This window comes from Astatotilapia calliptera, chromosome 2, assembly GCF_964374335.1.
Source record: "Astatotilapia calliptera chromosome 2, fAstCal68.1, whole genome shotgun sequence".
Lineage (NCBI taxonomy): Eukaryota > Metazoa > Chordata > Actinopteri > Cichliformes > Cichlidae > Astatotilapia > Astatotilapia calliptera.
In genome coordinates this window covers 30863962-30882700 of record NC_137423.1, presented here as the reverse complement: position 1 = coordinate 30882700, position 18739 = coordinate 30863962, and the positions used below count along the sequence as shown (strand labels likewise).

Here is an 18739-nt window from a genome sequence, read left to right as displayed (position 1 = left end):
GGGAGGAGGTAGATCTCTTTGTACAGTTCTGTATACTATTGGAGCAGAGCGTCTCACAGTAACATCCAATAGGAAGACAGCTGAGCAGTGCCGTTAAAGACACAGCAACAACACTGAGATTAAATCCGTACACCAATATGCACTGCTGGTCGTGTGACCTGTTAATCCAACGTCATCTCTCTGGATTTAAAATTGATTTTGAGGCTCATTATGTTATTTATATTTTCACAGAATTCTTCCATCCATTCATTTAAAGAAAACGGACATTTACAGAGAACAATTTCCAACAAAGAAATAAAACAAAGCGAAATTAATCTGCCCATTCTCTACATACAAAGCATGCAGGTGAGATGTGTAAAGCACAACTAATTTTTGCAAAATTGTAATTTTCTCTGTTGCCATAAAATCACTACAAGCGACTGTTTTTGTTTGATTAAGAGGAATTGTTGACAGTTTCTATTTTTGAAGCAATGAAGAGGGGAGGTGCTATCGAATAGGTCCAATTTTGCAAGTACTAAATATACACAAAAACAACAAAGGTATGACTGCATACGTATGAAGCTCATAAACACGAACACAAGCATGCCACTTAGAGCTTTTATACCACGAAACGATGAGTATTAAATAAAAATAAAACATCACAGTATATTATGTTAACTGTGTGTCTCAGAATAAACGATTGTGGGTCATCGTTTTGACTCGTGTTGAAATAAAATCATAGATGTAAAGCTACTACTATTACTATTAATACTCCTACTAATAATATAAATAATAACAACAGCTTATCGCAATATTGTCCTGCAACAAGTCGATAAATATAGTTCACAATTTAAATTATATATTCAACAGTGACCTAACACATTTCACTGAATATCTGCTGTTTTCTGCTCACCTGCTGGCTCTCAAAGGTCCAGGTGCTGTCAGGTAAAGAAGCATCCAGAACACTGATCACCTCCTTAAAGTCTGTGGTGCTGCTGGGTTTAATCAGAGTGAAATCGCTGTACTCTGACATCGGAGACATACAGGACCTGAAGGACTGACTCTGAGACAGCATGTCTCCTCCCAGGACCTCCACGTATTTTATAGGTCCATCAGTGTTGAGCTGAATCTGCAGGTTTCTGTTGGGGTTCTTGTAATCATCAGAGTCGGTCCGTCTCATGCAGCACGTACTGCTGCTCCTGCTGTTCCTGATGCATTTAACCGCTAAGATGAGGAAAGTGACCAGAGACAGCACGGACACCGAGGCCAGAGAGAGAATCAAATAAAGGGTGATTCTCCCAGTTTTCTTGCTGGGCTCGGCCGCTTTATGTCGGAGATCTGAGATGGGCTCATGGAGGCCGTCCTCCAGTATGATGGACACCGTGACTGTGGAGGACTGGATCGGTTCCCCGTCGTCCTTGATCTCTATAAGGAGCCTCTGAGAGGAGTCGTCTTGCTCGGACACAGCGCGTTTAGTCCTCACCTCCCCTGTGTACAGATTGACAGTGAAGAGAGAGGCGTCTGTGGCCTCCGCCAGTCTGTAGGAGATCCAGGCGTTATGGCCCGAGTCAGCGTCCACGGCCGTCACCTTGGTAACCAGGTGACCCGCTTTCGCGGAGCGAGGCATCCTCTGATGAGAGAGGGAGCCCATGGCAGCGGAGGAGGGGTAAATAACAGCGGGGGCATTGTCGTTCTGGTCCAGGATAAAAACATGGACAGTGGCGTTGCTGCTGAGAGACGGAGAGCCCTGATCCTTTGCCTGGACCTGAATCTGAAACACCTTCAGTTTCTCATAGTCAAACGAGTGCATGCTGTAGATGCTGCCGTTATCTGAGTTAATGTAAACATACGATGAGACAGAAACGTCCTGCACTTTAGAGTCCAGTATAGAGTAAGAGACCTTTGCGTTTTCACCAAAATCAAGGTCAGATGCTGATACTGAGTACAGGATAGAGCCTGGTACTCCATTCTCTTTTAAATACACATTATAGGTTTTCTGAGTGAATACAGGAGCATTGTCATTAACATCAGTGATAGTGACCGGTATGATTTTCTTACTGGACAGAGGGGGAGAGCCTGAATCAGTGGCTTTGATTTCTATATTATACTCTGAGGATCTCTCTCGGTCTAAAGAACCGCTTGTAATCAATTCATAATTATTAGAAAACGAAGGTTTCAGAGCGAACGGGGAACTTTTGGAAAGATGTAAGGTCACTTTGCCATTTTCACCGGAGTCCAGGTCTCTTGCACTGATCAGTGCCACGACTGTGCCACTCCGTGCGTCCTCGGGTACAGGACTAGGACCCGAAGTTAGCACAATCTCCGGAGCGTTATCGTTTATATCCTCTATGTCCAGCTGCACACGACTGTGACCTTCCATTTCGGGAACCCCTCTGTCTTTAGCAGTTATATCAATAAGGTAATATTTATTACTTTCATAATCTAATGGGCCCTTTAATATAATTTCTCCTGTTTCCACATTGATTGCAAATGTTGATAACACCGAGTCAGGAGTGCGGGACCCGAAAGAATATCTAACTTCACCATTAAGCCCATCGTCGGCGTCTGTTGCTGTAAGTTTAACTAGAAACGTCCCGGTGGTGATATTCTCCTTTAGAACAACCTTGTACTCGTTTTCACTAAACACTGGAAAGTTATCATTATTATCAAGTACAGTAATTGTGATTTTACATGTTCCCGATGTGACTGGGGTTCCTCCATCTAAAGCTGTCAACAGCAGCTGATGGAAAGCATTTTTCTCGCGGTCTAAGGGTTTCTCTAACACTAATTCTGGGACAGCTTTACCACTCTTTGTGTCCTTGAATTTCAATGAAAAATGATCGTTTTTGCTTAAAGTATACGTTTTCAAAGAATTGCTCCCAACATCGGGGTCCTCTGCATTTTCTAAAGGAAAACGTCTGCCGGGACCAACTGACTCTGGTATTTTAAGATTAATTTCTTGGGTAAGAAAACTAGGAGCATTGTCATTTATGTCTCTTATTTCCACCTCAATTCGATGAGACTGTAAAGGATTTTCAACAACTACTTGCAGAGGTAACACACAGCTGGCGCTTTGTCCACACAAAGCCTCTCTGTCTATTCTGTCATTCACCACGAGCTCGCCCTTCCCCGCATCCATGCTGAAATACTGCTTATCAGCATCAGAGGCAACACGCAGTTTACGGTCAAAAATATCAGATAATCCCAAGCCCAAATCTTTGGCAAGATTTCCTACCACAGAGCCCTGTTTTAGTTCTTCTGGAATGCTGTAACGAGTTTGTCCGTCTATTGTACTCCACAAGAGAAAGAAATGATGCCACCAAAGCGCCAGCCATCTCCAGTCTCGACATCCCTTTCTCTTTGTCATCCTTGGTCCGTTATAAAAGATTAATTCCAGTTGACATAATGCACTGAAAAATTCTGAAATCCATCATCGCAGGTATGATTCCCATAGAACCATTCCCACATATTATTGAGGACACATATAAAACCGTAACATTATAAAATATGAGCGCATTGCTCCTTCGGTCCTCTGCCTCTCTTCATTGTAAGTGTTCGAGTACCGAGGATGAATGGGGGCAGGGACTAGATTGCTTTGTACAGTTCTGAATCCTATTGGTGCCCATCAGCCATCTCTGCCGTCCAATAAGAAGGAAACCAATCGACACTCTTAAAGTCACAGCATCTATTTTCTCTCTCCGGATTCACTTTGATCACAGGCAGTAATCACGAATTACTGGACTTCACGCAATGCAAAGCATATTATCCCACTAACTAATAAATCACTTAATATACTAAATATTTTTTATTTCGCTATTCCATTATTAATTAATCCAGTCAACGAAATTTAGTGGAAGATGTGTAAATAATGGGCATCCCATTTAACTGCATGTCTGCATGTGCCACGTGTAAAATGTATGTGTGTTTCAAACAGAGCATGCATTCCAATAAGCGTCGCTGTCCACCTTCGCGGTGCTGAACAATTTGGAAGAGCCTTTGTGCACTGTAGAGGGTTTACTGAAAGACTTTAATCTAATCACGAATGTTAGATGGAAATAAAACCCAGTGTGTCATTTAAATATGCAAACCTTAAAATAAATTGTTGTCTGCCCGCATGCGGCTTTATTATCTATATTCTGCTCAAAAGAACTCAAAGCCAACATCTAATGTTGCCAGTAGACTGAAAAAAAAAATCACCGTTGGTTTTCTACACTACTTAGTACAGTCTATAAGTTTACAAGAAGCTATTTACTCATTCAAAACTTGTAAGTAAAACATGACTCTTTTTTTTTTAAATTCTGCTGCGGCACAATCAGTGATCTTTCAAATTTTTACTTATCACTTCTTTTAGTATTCTATGCTCACCTGCTGGCTCTCAAAGGTCCAGGTGCTGTCGGGCAAAGAAGCATCCAGAACACTGATCACCTCCTTAAAGTCTGTGGTGCTGCTGGGTTTAATCAGAGTAAAATCGCTGTACTCTGACATCGGAGACATACAGGACCTGAAGGACTGACTCTGAGACAGCATGTCTCCTCCCAGGACCTCCACGTATTTTATAGGTCCATCAGTGTTGAGCTGAATTTGCAGGTTTCTGTTGGGGTTCTTGTAATCATCAGAGTCAGTCCGTCTCATGCAGCACGTACTGCTGCTACTGCTGTTCCTGATGCATTTAACCGCTAAGATGAGGAAAGTGACCAGAGACAGCACGGACACCGAGGCCAGAGAGAGAATCAAATAAAGGGTGATTCTCCCAGTTTTCTTGCTGGGCTCGGCCGCTTTATGTCGGAGGTCTAAGATGGGCTCATGTAGGCTGTCCTCCAGCATGATGGACACCGTGACTGTAGAGGACTGGATCGGTTCCCCGTCGTCCTTGATCTCTATAAGTAGCCTCTGAGAGGAGTCGTCCTGCTCGGACACAGCGCGTTTAGTCCTCACCTCCCCTGTGTACAGATTGACAGTGAAGAGAGAGGCGTCTGTGGCCTCCGCCAGTCTGTAGGAGATCCAGGCGTTATGGCCCGAGTCAGCGTCCACGGCCGTCACCTTGGTAACCAGGTGACCCGCTTTCGCGGAGCGAGGCATCCTCTGATGAGAGAGGGAGCCCATGGCAGCGGAGGAGGGGTAAATAACAGCGGGGGCATTGTCGTTCTGGTCCAGGATAAAAACATGGACAGTGGCGTTGCTGCTGAGAGACGGAGAGCCCTGATCCTTTGCCTGGACCTGAATCTGAAACACCTTCAGTTTCTCATAGTCAAACGAGTGCATGCTGTAGATGCTGCCGTTATCTGAGTTAATGTAAACATACGATGAGACAGAAACGTCCTGCACTTTAGAGTCCAGTATAGAGTAAGAGACCTTTGCGTTTTCACCGAAATCCATGTCAGATGCTGATACTGAGTACAGGATAGAGCCTGGTACTCCATTCTCTTTTAAATACACATTATAGGTTTTCTGAGTGAATACAGGAGCATTGTCATTAACATCAGTGATAGTGACAGGTATGATTTTCTTACTGGACAGAGGAGGAGAGCCTGAATCAGTGGCTTTGATTTCTATATTATACTCTGAACATCTCTCTCGGTCTAAAGGACCGTTGGTAACCAGTGCGTAATTATTAGAAAACGAAGGTTTCAGAGTGAATGGAGACGTTTTGGGAAGTTGTAACGTGACTTTGCCATTATCACCGGAATCGAGGTCACGAACGCTGAGCAAAGCCACCACAGTGCCGCTGCGAGAGTCTTCGGGCACAGAAGTTGATTTTGAAGTGAGTACAATTTCTGGTGCGTTATCATTTACGTCTAATACATCCACCTGGACAGTACAGCGACCCTCCATTTTAGGGAAGCCTTTATCTGTTGCACTAATATCTATACGATATGATGTCTGAGTTTCGTGGTCTAATTGCTGTTTAAGATATATATCCCCGCTTACAGCATCAATATAAAACAACGAGACCACTGATGGCGGTGTGTGTACACCAAGCGAGTACTCAATGTCTCCATTCGGACCCTCATCTATGTCTGTTGCTTTTGTTGTAATAACAAAAGAACCATTTGCAATGTTTTCTTCAACAGCGATTTTATAAAAACTGTTTTCGAATAATGGCACATTGTCATTGAAGTCAAGCACAGTTATAATTATTTTGGAAGTTCCGGTCTTGACAGGATTACCTCCGTCTATGGCAGTAAGAAATAAATTGTGAGTGGATTTTTTCTCGCGATCTAAAGAGTTATTCAATACTAATTCGGGTATTTTCCCTCCATTTTCAATTTCTTTAACTTTTAGACTGAAGCACTCATCTTTACTTAGTGTGTATGTTTTTAATCCATTGCTCCCTACGTCGGGATCCACTGCCATCTCTAAGGGAAAACGAACACCTACAGCTGTGGATTCGGCTATTTCAATTATGTGATCACTTTTGAGAAAACTAGGGGCATTGTCATTTACGTCTCTAATTTCCACTTCGATCCGGTGTAACTGTAGCGGATTTTCTATAACAACCTGCAGAGGTAACACACAGCTGGCGCTTTGTCCACACAATGCCTCTCTGTCTATTCTGTCATTCACTGAAAGCTCACCCTTCCCCGCATCCACGCTGAAATACTGCTCACCAGCCTCAGAGGCGACACGTAGATTACGGTTAAAAATATCTGACAGTCCTAAACCCAAATCTTTAGCAAGATTTCCAACCAAGGAGCCTCTTTCCAGCTCTTCTGGGATACTGTAGCGAGTCTGTCCGTTTACTGTACTCCACAAGAGAAAGAACACATAATGCCACCAAAGCGCCAGCCATCTCCAGTCTCTGTATCCCATTCTCTTTGTCATCCTCGATCCGCTAGAATTCAGCGTTATTCACTGAAAAAAATATGTTGTTGGATTTACTTAATTCAATGGTGGACATTTGTTGCACACAGATGTTTTGCTTTGGCAGCAACTTAAACAATTGAGTTAAATTAACACAATTTATTCATGTTCAATAAACCTGTGCAATTTGTGTTGATAAAATGTGACTTAAACATGTTTTGATGAAGTAATTTGAGCTCTTGGAATATTTTAATCCTTCACAATTTTTTCACTTTATCCCAACACCATTCAATAACTTTTACCCAATACTACTTGGTCACTTAAATACTACATGTTATCTTCAAATTACATTTTGCTATTATATTCTAGTATCAAATACACAATTTTCAAATGGAGGCCTTATAACAGATTGTATTGTTCTCTTCCAAGATGGTTGCTGGCATCCACCAGTAACCTTTAAAAACAAAATGTCTAATTTCACTGCATTGACAGTAGGTAAAGAATTAAACTGACATTACTCCTCCACTGAATCTATATAAATCAACAGTTAAATAATGTCAGTTCTTCCGTGTTCTCTGGAATCAATCACAGCAAAGAAATTGGACTGTTTCTTTTGAAAAATGTTACAGGACAATACAAAACATTCTATTTAAGGCCTCTGACGTCAAGATTCAGTTAAACAACAATTATAACTAAACAATTTGAGGAAATGTTAGTTTCCATTAACATTAAATTAGGTTACTGAATTGGCAAACACCTTCCTATTAACATTACCCATTTTACCCCAATAACTAAAGAAATTAGCACTTGCAGGTCAAAAACTTTATTCAAGAGACGCAAAAATAACATTGATACAGTGACTGTCAAAAATTACAGCACTGATCATACTGTGACATCTTGGTTCAAAACAGCACACTTAGAAATATTCAACGTTCTTTACTTCAACTGAATGAAACTGAAAATACCATTTCACACGACCCATATGGGATATTTAGACTCTATAACTGTTCACGCTACATCTCTTCACTAGTAAAAGAAAGAAAAAATACAAACAGAAATTGAAAAATGCTGCCAAACAGACAAACAGAGAACTTGTACAGAGCAAAAGGAAAAACAAACAACAACAACAAAAACAGCTTGTCCTCATGGCAGTTGCAGAGTATATAAAAATGAACCCTGCGATCTGCTCCTGGAATTGAGCTTCAAAAATGCAGCAGAACAAGTGTGAGATTTAAATGTCCTCTCACCTAGAGCTGATCACCTTGCATGCATAACAGTGAGCTTTCCTTGCAGGAGCAGTTTTGTCTTAGTTGTGAGCTTTTCTTGAGAGCTGAGTTGCATCCAACTCCATTACCACCCATTGAATCACCTCAAAAGTGTAGCAGAGCTGTGATGGGTAACTCATATTGAAGGAATAAAAAAGGTCCAAACAGCATGGCTACTGCAAAGGTCACGTTATCCAGATCTTGAAGAACTACTATACCCTCGATGATGATGCCAACATCAGAAAAGTCATTGCCTGGCGCATCTCTGGAGACAGATGTTCATTGTGGTTTTCTCAATCTGTGCAGTGGCCTCAGTCAAGTCCTGGTTAAACACAAAACATTTTTTTAAGATTCCCTTTTAAACTCATCTCTTTTGAATCTACCAGTTCTAATGTTAGAGTAATTTAAACCATAGTAAATAGCTATAGCCAAAGAGTTGCCTGCCATGCTGCCATTCATGGTCTAACAGAGTTTCTAAGAGAGAGTGAAAAACATAATAATTTCAAATGCTTTACATTAGTTTTTGTTAGAAAGACACCGGCCCATCAGAAATCCAGGTTATGTCACTCAGAAGATGTTAGAATTTAGACTTTCAGCCCCACAATTTGGTTAGCTGTTGGTCAGTTGGTCTTTTTTTTTTTTTCAAACAAAAGCTAATGTAAATATTGGGGGGATTTTTCTTTGTTCACTAGAATGACAAATTTAAAGTTTTTTCACACTGATGTGACCCCTAATACAGGGGTAGGGGTGGGGCCTCAAGGGCCGGCGGCCGAGTTCACTACTAGGCCTCATGTGAACTTCAAATTATTAAAGAGGACTACTGGTCCTAACCAGTCCAATGAGGATCAAGTGGATAACTAAATGCATTTTTAAATGTTGCAAAGCCACAATCTACTCATAAAACACTCACCATGAACTCCTGCACCAAGATGTTGCAATTGTCTTTCACACAGATGCGGAGCACTTTGATGAGACCCCCTTTGAGCATTAATGTCATCCTAAAGTATTATAACAAAGAAAACAGAGATTTGTGAACTTTTCAGTAGCACAGAAGAAAATGATCCCAGACAAAAACTTGACTTTTTAAACCAGTCAACATGCAACACCAGCATCTACAAAGCAATATCAAAAATTCCTGTTTGACATCAACTTTATGGATATATAGTTTCCAGAACATATATTTTTAAAAAAAGATAATTTTTTCTCAGTGGGCCAGTAAATGCATGACGAAAATTATGGCATCCTTTCAGTGGAATCAGTACTCACAGGTAATAGTTGACTGTTTCAATGGATGCAGCATAAAAATCTTTTACTGACCTAATGCACTTTGTAGTTAAAGAATTTTAAAGTTCTTACTGTCATCATGGCAGCTACATCCTTTAGCTTTGTGCACTGTTCCCCCGATCACTTTGCAAACACTTTCAGCAGACTGTCAGAGAGAAACTCAGCTCCGTCAGAAACCTTGACTGTAAAGGCATGGTTGGGATGCACTGGAATGCTGCATTTTATCTGAAATAACATTTTGAAATAACAGCAGGCACTGTGCTTGGTTAATCAGTAATGTTTTGTTGAATAAAAACTGTGTTTCCAGATCTTATGGGATTAAAAAAATCCAAAGATGTTTGTTTCTGATTTGCAACCCAAGAACCCACAAGTTACAACCTCATTTTAGTTCAAGTGTGCATTAATGTGAGTCCAGTAATCACCTTTCTGACAATACATACAGGTATAAGTTAAACCTATGGCAGATTTTGGATTTCTCAGTTGTTTTAATAGGGTGGTCTATTTGTGTATGCATGCACCTAATAATTATACAAAACCTATTATAATTAAGTTACAGAAACCTTAAGCGAAAATAGAATATACTTTCTTACCATAACACCTTGAACCCACAATCCATCAGCTGACTCCTGGTGAAATGCAGAATAGATGTGGTCTCTCAATGTGCAGCAAAAAAAACAAAAAGAAAAGGACAGCAGGTGAGGGCAGGAGGGGTAGGGATGTAAGCTAGCATAATGCCGCTGATGATATTAGCTAAAGCTGTTCAATGTCCAAAATCTCACTAACACCACGGTGCAGTAAATACACAATGTAACTGAAGAGTCAGTTGGCAAATCTATTCACACAGAAAACCAAATTATGTTATGAGTGCCTCATAATTAGGTTTAATGTGATATTACGGCTCTTGTGCCAAAGACAAATTCAAATGAAAAAGCGCCAATTCTTTGACAACAGATAAAACAGCAAATAAGCTAACGGCTCTTTTTTAGCATGTTACATGGCGACACTCTAGACGTTTAACTACATTTGGCTGAAATATGGTAAATATTAATTCAAAAAATCAAGACATACCAAAAACGTAGAGTTGGCTGCTCGACTTGACTGAGATGGATGCCTTTTTTGAACCACGATCCAAAGCCCGCGAGATGAAATCACGCGTGGTTTCACGAGATTTAACGTTGCTATCTTATTGACTTACTTCACCTGAACATGATATGAACAATTTAATACACCCTTTCTGCATATCATGTAGTTTTTACACTATATAGTTACATTTATCTTTAAAACATGAGGTAATTGTGTTAAATACATGCAAGATGCTTACATAAATCCAAGAGATGGCCAGTCCCTTTTTTTCAGTGTTCCCCATGGAAACATCATTTAGAAAAAAAACAGACTGGTGAGAAATCCATAAACGAGGCACTCGTGGAACGCGAAATAAATAGTCGTTCATACATCATGAGAAGTGTAATAATGGTATATTATTTAATCCCAGTGTTTAAACGCATCCTTTTCTCATCCCGCGCTAGAAGCACTGGCTATAGTGAGCAGGATGGATGGGGGAGGGAGTAGATCTCTTTGTACAGCCTCCCATGCTATTGGCTCACAACACTGACCCCGCATCCAATACGAAAGGGAAAGACATATTATAGACCCAGCACAAAGACTATAACACAGAACACACACACGGGTGCTCACAGATGAAAAATTCAACAATACTGAACAGTTAACTCAAAAATACGCACCTTTCTTCTTATTTTAACGCGTTCTTACAATAATTAATCTTATTTAATTTATATTGCAGTTTCTACAATAACATTAACTTTAAATTGGCAAGTTGTTTAAAAATTAAACCTAAGAAATAACATTAAATATAATATTCACTACAGTAAAATGTTAGATTAAATTGAAACATGTACCACTGCTGTATTCTGAAAACAAACGTACATCTTTTTGCACTGTTTGTGAAGCTGTTCAATTGCTTGTCACTGTCCTATATCGAACATCCAAACAGTCAAATCGTGCTGAGTATTCAACAACTCTAATACTGAAATATGTCAAATATCCTATGAGGATTAAAAGTTATTAGCAGTTCGCATGGTTTCGATATGTGCATAATACTCAGACAGCTCTGTCTAAAGAATGTGCTTGTATTTCAGTCTTGTGAAGAAAAAAAAAATTATCATGACAAATATATAAGCATACGATTTTTCTTTGAACCACTTAAAACATCATATCAAATCAACTGCTTTGATGGTACAGACTTCAAATGGTGAGGTTTTAAAGATTATGAGAAAAAAGTATTTCATTTTCTTCTCACCTGCTGGCTCTCAAAGGTCCAGGTGCTGTCGGGTAAAGACGCATCCAGGACACTGATCACCTCCTTAAAGTCTGTGGTGCTGCTGGGTTTAATCAGAGTGAAATCGCTGTACTCTGACATTGGAGACATACAGGACCTGAAGGACTGACTCTGAGACAGCATGTCTCCTCCCAGGACCTCCACGTACTTTATAGGTCCATCAGTGTTGAGCTGAATTTGCAGGTTTCTGTTTGGGTTCTTGTAATCATCAGAGTCAGTCCGTCTCATGCAGCACGTACTGCTGCTCCTGCTGTTCCTGATGCATTTAACCGCTAAGATGAGGAAAGTGACCAGAGACAGCACGGACACCGAGGCCAGAGAGAGAATCAAATAAAGGGTGATTCTCCCAGTTTTCTTGCTGGGCTCGGCCGCTTTATGTCGGAGGTCTGAGATGGGCTCATGGAGGCCGTCCTCCAGTATGATGGACACCGTGACTGTGGAGGACTGGATCGGTTCCCCGTCGTCCTTGATCTCTATAAGCAGCCTCTGAGAGGAGTCGTCCTGCTCGGACACAGCGCGTTTAGTCCTCACCTCCCCTGTGTACAGATTGACAGTGAAGAGAGAGGCGTCTGTGGCCTCCGCCAGTCTGTAGGAGATCCAGGCGTTATGGCCCGAGTCAGCGTCCACGGCCGTCACCTTGGTAACCAGGTGACCCGCTTTCGCGGAGCGAGGCATCCTCTGATGAGAGAGGGAGCCCATGGCAGCGGAGGAGGGGTAAATAACAGCGGGGGCATTGTCGTTCTGGTCCAGGATAAAAACATGGACAGTGGCGTTGCTGCTGAGAGACGGAGAGCCCTGATCCTTTGCCTGGACCTGAATCTGAAACACCTTCAGTTTCTCATAGTCAAACGAGTGCATGCTGTAGATGCTGCCGTTATCTGAGTTAATGTAAACATACGATGAGACAGAAACGTCCTGCACTTTAGAGTCCAGTATAGAGTAAGAGACCTTTGCGTTTTCACCAAAATCCAGGTCAGATGCTGATATTGAGTACAGGATAGAGCCTGGCACTCCATTCTCTTTTAAATACACATTATAATTTCGTTGAGTGAATACAGGAGGGTTGTCATTAACATCAGTGACAGTGACAGGTATGATTTTCTTACTGGACAGAGGAGGAGAGCCTGAATCAGTGGCTGTAATTTCTATATTATATTCCGAGACTTTTTCTCGGTCTAAAGGACCGCTGGTAACCAGTGCGTAATTATGGGAAAAAGAAGGTTTCAGGGCAAATTGAGAGGTTTTAGGGAGCTGTAATATTACTTTACCATTATCACCAGAGTCAAGATCTCTTGCACTGATTAATGCCACGACTGTTCCATTTGGGGAGTCTTCTCGCACCGGCTTAGGATGAGAGGTAAGCATAATTTCTGGCGCGTTGTCATTGACGTCTATAACTTCCACATGAACAGTACAATGCCCCTCCATTCTCGGAGTGCCTTTATCTTTCGCACTTATGTCTAATTCATAATTTGCATTTGCTTCGAAATCTAACTTTCCTTTAAGAAATATGGTTCCAGATATATGATCGATAATGAAAATAGACATCATTGCATCTGATGTGTGTGCTCCAAACGAATATTCAATCTCACCGTTTTGGCCATCATCCATGTCTGTCGCTTTTGTTTGTACTATTAACGCACCTTCTACAGCATTTTCACTAACAGATACTTTATATGACGTTTTTTCGAAAGCGGGAACATTATCGTTAATGTCAAGAACACTAATAGTTATCTGTGCAGTCCCAGATCTTACCGGGCTTCCTCCATCCAGAGCGGTCAAAAGAAGCTTGTGAACAGCCTTCTTTTCTCTGTCTAAAACTTTTGCTAAAATCAATTCAGGGACCTTCCTTCCACCAGCAACCTCTTTCACTCTAATACTAAAACATTCGTCTTTACTAAGAGTATATGACTTCAGGGAATTACTGCCAACATCTGGATCTATTGCGCTTTCTAGTGGAAAATGAACCCCCACAACTGTCGATTCTGCAATTTCCAATGTAATTTCATTCGATGGAAATTTCGGTGCATTATCATTAATGTCTTGAATATCGACTTCAACTCGAAAAAGTTGTAGCGGGTCTTCAATTACAACCTGCAGAGGTAACACACAGCTGGCGCTTTGTCCACATAAAGCCTCTCTGTCTATTCTGTCATTCACCACGAGCTCGCCCTTCCCCGCATCCACGCTGAAATACTGCTCACCAGCCTCGGAGGCGACGCGCAGCTTACGGTCAAAAATTTCAGATACTCCTAAACCCAGATCTTTGGCAAGATTTCCTACCACAGAGCCCTGTTTTAGTTCCTCTGTGATGCTGTAACGAGTTTGTCCGTCTATTGTACTCCACAAGAGAAAGAAATGATGCCACCAAAGAGCCAGCCATCTCCAGTCTCGACATCCCTTTCTCTTTGTCATCCTTGGTCCGTTATAAAAGATTAATTCCAATTGACATAATGCACTGAAAAATTCGTAAATCCATCATCGCAGGTATGATTCCCATAGAACCATTCCCACTTATTATTGAGGACACATATAAAACCGTAACATTATAAAAAATGAGCGCATTACTCCTTCAGTCCTCTGCCTCTCTTCATTGTAAGTGTTCGAGTACCGAGAATGAATGGGGGCAGGGACTAGATTGCTTTGTACAGTTCTGAATCCTATTGGTGCGCATCATCCACCTCTGTCATCCAATAAGAAGGAACCCGATCGACACTCTTCATGTCACAGCATCTGTCCTCTCTCTCTCTGTGGATTCACTTTGATCACAGGCAATAATCACGAATTACTGGACTTGACAGAATGTAAAGCAAGCATGCGATATCATCAATGAATGAATAACTGGATGAATGACTGGATGTAAGAATGAAAAAACAAAGCCAGTCTTATAAACTTAATATAAGAATAACATTTTCCCTCACAATAACCTAATTAATTAATCCCATAAAATAATTTAGAGAAAGACATTTATTCGATAGACATCCCATTTAACTGCATTCTTTTTTTTTTAAACAGAGCTTGCGTTCCAGTAAGAGTCGCTGTCCACCTTCGTGGTGCTGAACTATTTGGAAGTGCCTTTGTGCACTGTTCCAGGTTTATTGAAAGACTTTAACAACGAATAATAGATGGGAATAAAAATTTAATTATGGAAACCTTAAAATATATTGTTATCTGCTCGCTTGCGTTTTGTTATCTATATTTGTGCTCAAAAGAACTCTGAGCCTACATCTAACATTGCCAGTAGATTGAAAAAGAAAATCACCGTTGCTTTTCTACTATTCCATTATCAATTAATCCAGTCAACGATATTCAGTGGAAGATGTGTAATTAATGGGCATCCCATTTAACTGCATGTCTGTACCACATGTGCCACGTGTAAAATGTATTTGTGTTTCAAACAGGGCATGCATTCCAATAAGCGTCGAACAATTTGGAAGAGATTTTGTGCACTGTTAAGGGTTTATTGAAAGAGTTTACTCTAACCACGAATATTAGATTTGCATTATCCATATTCTGTTCAAAAGAACTCATAGCCTACATCTAATGTTGCTAGTAGACTGAAAAAACAAATCACCGTTGGTTTTCTACAATATTTGGTACAGTCTATAAGTTTACAAGAAGCTATTTACTCATTCAAAACTTAACTTAAATTCAGTGATATTTCAAATTTTTACTTATCACATCTTTTAATACTCTATGCTCACCTGCTGGCTCTCAAAGGTCCAGGTGCTGTCGGGTAAAGACGCATCCAGAACACTGATCACCTCCTTAAAGTCTGTGGTGCTGCTGGGTTTAATCAGAGTGAAATCGCTGTACTCTGACATTGGAGACATACAGGACCTGAAGGACTGACTCTGAGACAGCATGTCTCCTCCCAGGACCTCCACGTATTTTATAGGTCCATCAGTGTTGAGCTGAATTTGCAGGTTTCTGTTGGGGTTCTTGTAATCATCAGAGTCAGTCCGTCTCATGCAGCACGTGCTGCTGCTCCTGCTGTTCCTGATGCATTTAACCGCTAAGATGAGGAAAGTGACCAGAGACAGCACGGACACCGAGGCCAGAGAGAGAATCAAATAAAGGGTGATTCTCCCAGTTTTCTTGCTGGGCTCGGCCGCTTTATGTCGGAGGTCTGAGATGGGCTCATGGAGGCCGTCCTCCAGTATGATGGACACCGTGACTGTGGAGGACTGGATCGGTTCCCCGTCGTCCTTGATCTCTATAAGCAACCTCTGAGAGGAGTCGTCTTGCTCGGACACAGCGCGTTTAGTCCTCACCTCCCCTGTGTACAGATTGACGGTGAAGAGAGAGGCGTCTGTGGCCTCCGCCAGTCTGTAGGAGATCCAGGCGTTATGGCCCGAGTCAGCGTCCACGGCTGTCACCTTGGTAACCAGGTGACCCGCTTTCGCGGAGCGAGGCATCCTCTGATGAGAGAGGGAGCCCATGGCAGCGGAGGAGGGGTAAATAACAGCGGGGGCATTGTCGTTCTGGTCCAGGATAAAAACATGGACAGTGGCGTTGCTGCTGAGAGACGGAGAGCCCTGATCCTTTGCCTGGACCTGAATCTGAAACACCTTCAGTTTCTCATAGTCGAACGAGTGCATGCTGTAGATGCTGCCGTTATCTGAGTTAATGTAAACATACGATGAGACAGAAACATCCTGCACTTTAGAGTCCAGTATAGAGTAAGAGACCTTTGCGTTTTCACCGGCATCAGGATCAGTTGCGGACACAGAGCACAAAATTTTCCCAGGAGGATGGTTTTCTTTTACATAAATGAGATAAGAGGGCTTGGAGAAAATTGGTGGGTTGTCATTTACATCTGACAATTCAACGAGTATTATTTTTTCACTTGTTAATGCGGGGTTTCCTGAGTCAGAAGCACTTATTTTAACTCTATATTGGGCGTTTTTTTCACGGTCAAGTCGCCCATTTGTCACTAATGAATAATGGTTAGAAACGGAAGGGTTTAACTTAAAGGGAGATTTGGGGGATAAGGTCAGTAAAACTTTGCCATTGTCACCAGAATCTGGGTCTTTTGCACTTATTAATGCAATAACTGTCCCTACTGCAGAGTCTTCTGGAACAGGCGATGTTAAAGATGTAACAATGATTTCAGGATTATTGTCGTTAATGTCAAGTATTTTAATTTCGATCCCACAGTGCCCATACATCTGAGGATTTCCTTTGTCTTTGGCAGTAATATCAAATCTATGTAAAGAGTTTGTTTCATGGTCTAAATTTCCTCTAACAACTATAGTTCCAGTAGAAGATTCAATGGCAAATAACGATAAAATCAAATCCGATGTTTGTTCTGCAAAAAAATATTCGATTTCTCCATTCACTCCTTCGTCTACATCCGTGGCCTTAACGTGCAGTATTTCAGTCCCGGGTGTTGCTTTCTCACTAACATTAGTCTCATACACTTGTTTTTCAAACTGGGGCGCATTGTCATTGATGTCAAGTACTATAACTGTAATTTCAGATGTCCCTGAACGCACCGGATCTCCACCATCTACAGCGGTGAGGATGAGATTATGTACAGGCATCTTTTCTCGATCAAGAGGTTTTTCAAGCACTAATTCAGGGATCTTCCTTCCGTCCTTGTGATTTTTAACAGTCAGTTTGAAATTGTCGTTTTTGGTTAGCATGTAAGAACGCACAGAATTAACGCCGACATCGGGATCCTGCGCACTTTCTAAAGGAAATCGAGCACCTGGATTTACCAGCTCTGCAATTTTTACCACCTTTTCTTTTGTAAGAAAACTAGGAGAATTATCATTGGTGTCCTGTATTTCAATTTCGACTCTGTGCAGCTGTAGAGGGTTATCAATAACTAGTTCCAGAGGCAATAAACACGATGGTTTTTGCCCACACATTTCCTCCCTATCTATTCTATCGGTGACCACCAGTTCTCCCTTCCCCAAGTCCACACTAAAATACTGCTTACCAGCTTCCGAGGTTAACCGCAATTTACGCCTATGCAGTTCAGACACAACCAAACCCAAATCTTTGGCTATATTTCCTACCACAGAGCCCTGTTTCAGTTCTTCTGGTATGCTGTAGCGAGTCTGTCCGTCTATTGTAGTCCATAAAAGAAAGAAATGATGCCACCACAAAAACACCTGCCATGTCGGTAATCTGTTCCACATCATTTCACGTTCAGTATATCCCATATCTTTTCACTCCAGTCCCAACTTTTCGACCGATTAAGTATAGAAGGTTTATAATCCAAGGTAGATGCGTCCTCAGACATAACAGTGAAAGTCATGCTTTGTGTCTGGATATGCATCCTCCCCCTCCAGTGCAGAACATTGTAACGGTTAAGAGGGTGATGCTACTCGGTGAGACGGAGTAGATCTCTTTGTACAGCTCGGGATTTCATTGGTGGGAGCAGTACAGCTATTTCCACCAATCATGGCATCACTGAACATCTTCAAAGGAGTGACGCAAAAGCAAGAGCCACAAAAAAATAATCGAATTTCCCATTATTAAACACATTATCAAACATCGTTAGTTACTATGAATGAAACCGTATATCCAGCATCTGCAGTCATCTTAAAAATGTTTTTTGGGGGCTATAAATATAATTCTACATAATCCAGTGATTATATTTCTATCTTTTTATGCTATTATTAAAAGCTGATAGATGAATATGTATAGCGTCATCGGAGCTACTCAGTGAGTGATCACTTCAAAATTATTAATTTAATGATTTGCATTAATCCATTGATACATGTATCTTACTCTTGTTAATCATCTTGCCTGTATGTACCTGCCTGCATGCACTAGCTTTTGTGGCAGACAAGGCTCTTCGTTGCCTTCCTGTGGCCAGAGCAAGCTAGTGCAGCCTGCAGACAGTAACTCACGCCTCAGAGAAATAATTCTGACGGCAGCCAACGTAAAATACCCGTATGGAGGTCGGTAGAGCAAGTGCGAGGGGAGGGGAGCGTTGATGACGTGGGAAGCCGCTCTCTCTCTCTCTGTCTCACCACATGAACACAGCCTGATCCTCTCTCTCTCACACACACTAATAGAGAGCGAGCATCATGCTACA

At 41.4% G+C, this 18739-nt stretch overlaps 1 protein-coding gene, 1 long non-coding RNA gene and 1 pseudogene across 44 annotated transcripts in view; all 3 read right to left on the bottom strand.

Annotated features, from left to right (window-relative positions):
• LOC113036849 (protocadherin gamma-C5-like) overlaps positions 1 to 18739 on the bottom strand; it is a 271126-nt gene that overhangs the window by 32501 nt on the left and 219886 nt on the right. For 2 of the 39 annotated variants that reach the window (XM_080288429.1, XM_080288450.1), the window contains exon 1: positions 15390 to 17995. The exons of 35 other annotated variants lie outside the window; for them this stretch is intronic. In XM_080288429.1, the coding sequence (XP_080144555.1) occupies positions 15390 to 17858 (2469 nt within the window). In that variant the 5' untranslated portion in view covers positions 17859 to 17995. Of the gene's footprint in view, positions 1 to 4344; positions 6825 to 11646; positions 14290 to 15389; positions 17996 to 18739 lie in introns of those variants that run through there. 2 more of the 39 variants (XM_026193452.2, XM_080288439.1) reach the window with 2 other exon arrangements.
• LOC113037238 (protocadherin gamma-C5 pseudogene) lies at positions 352 to 4315 on the bottom strand (annotated as a pseudogene). The gene has a single exon (XR_013901312.1). The product of XR_013901312.1 is annotated as a protocadherin gamma-C5 pseudogene (transcript).
• On the bottom strand, positions 7588 to 10688 carry LOC145420118 (uncharacterized). 4 transcript variants are annotated; one of them, XR_013901418.1, is made up of 5 exons: positions 10651 to 10688; positions 9920 to 10529; positions 9402 to 9554; positions 8956 to 9043; positions 7588 to 8367 (listed from the first exon to the last, which is right to left on the bottom strand). It is a non-coding gene; the product is annotated as an uncharacterized LOC145420118 (long non-coding RNA). The 4 variants fall into 4 exon arrangements; XR_013901419.1 differs by having other exon boundaries at positions 9920 to 9983; positions 10398 to 10686; XR_013901420.1 differs by having other exon boundaries at positions 9920 to 9955; positions 10398 to 10686.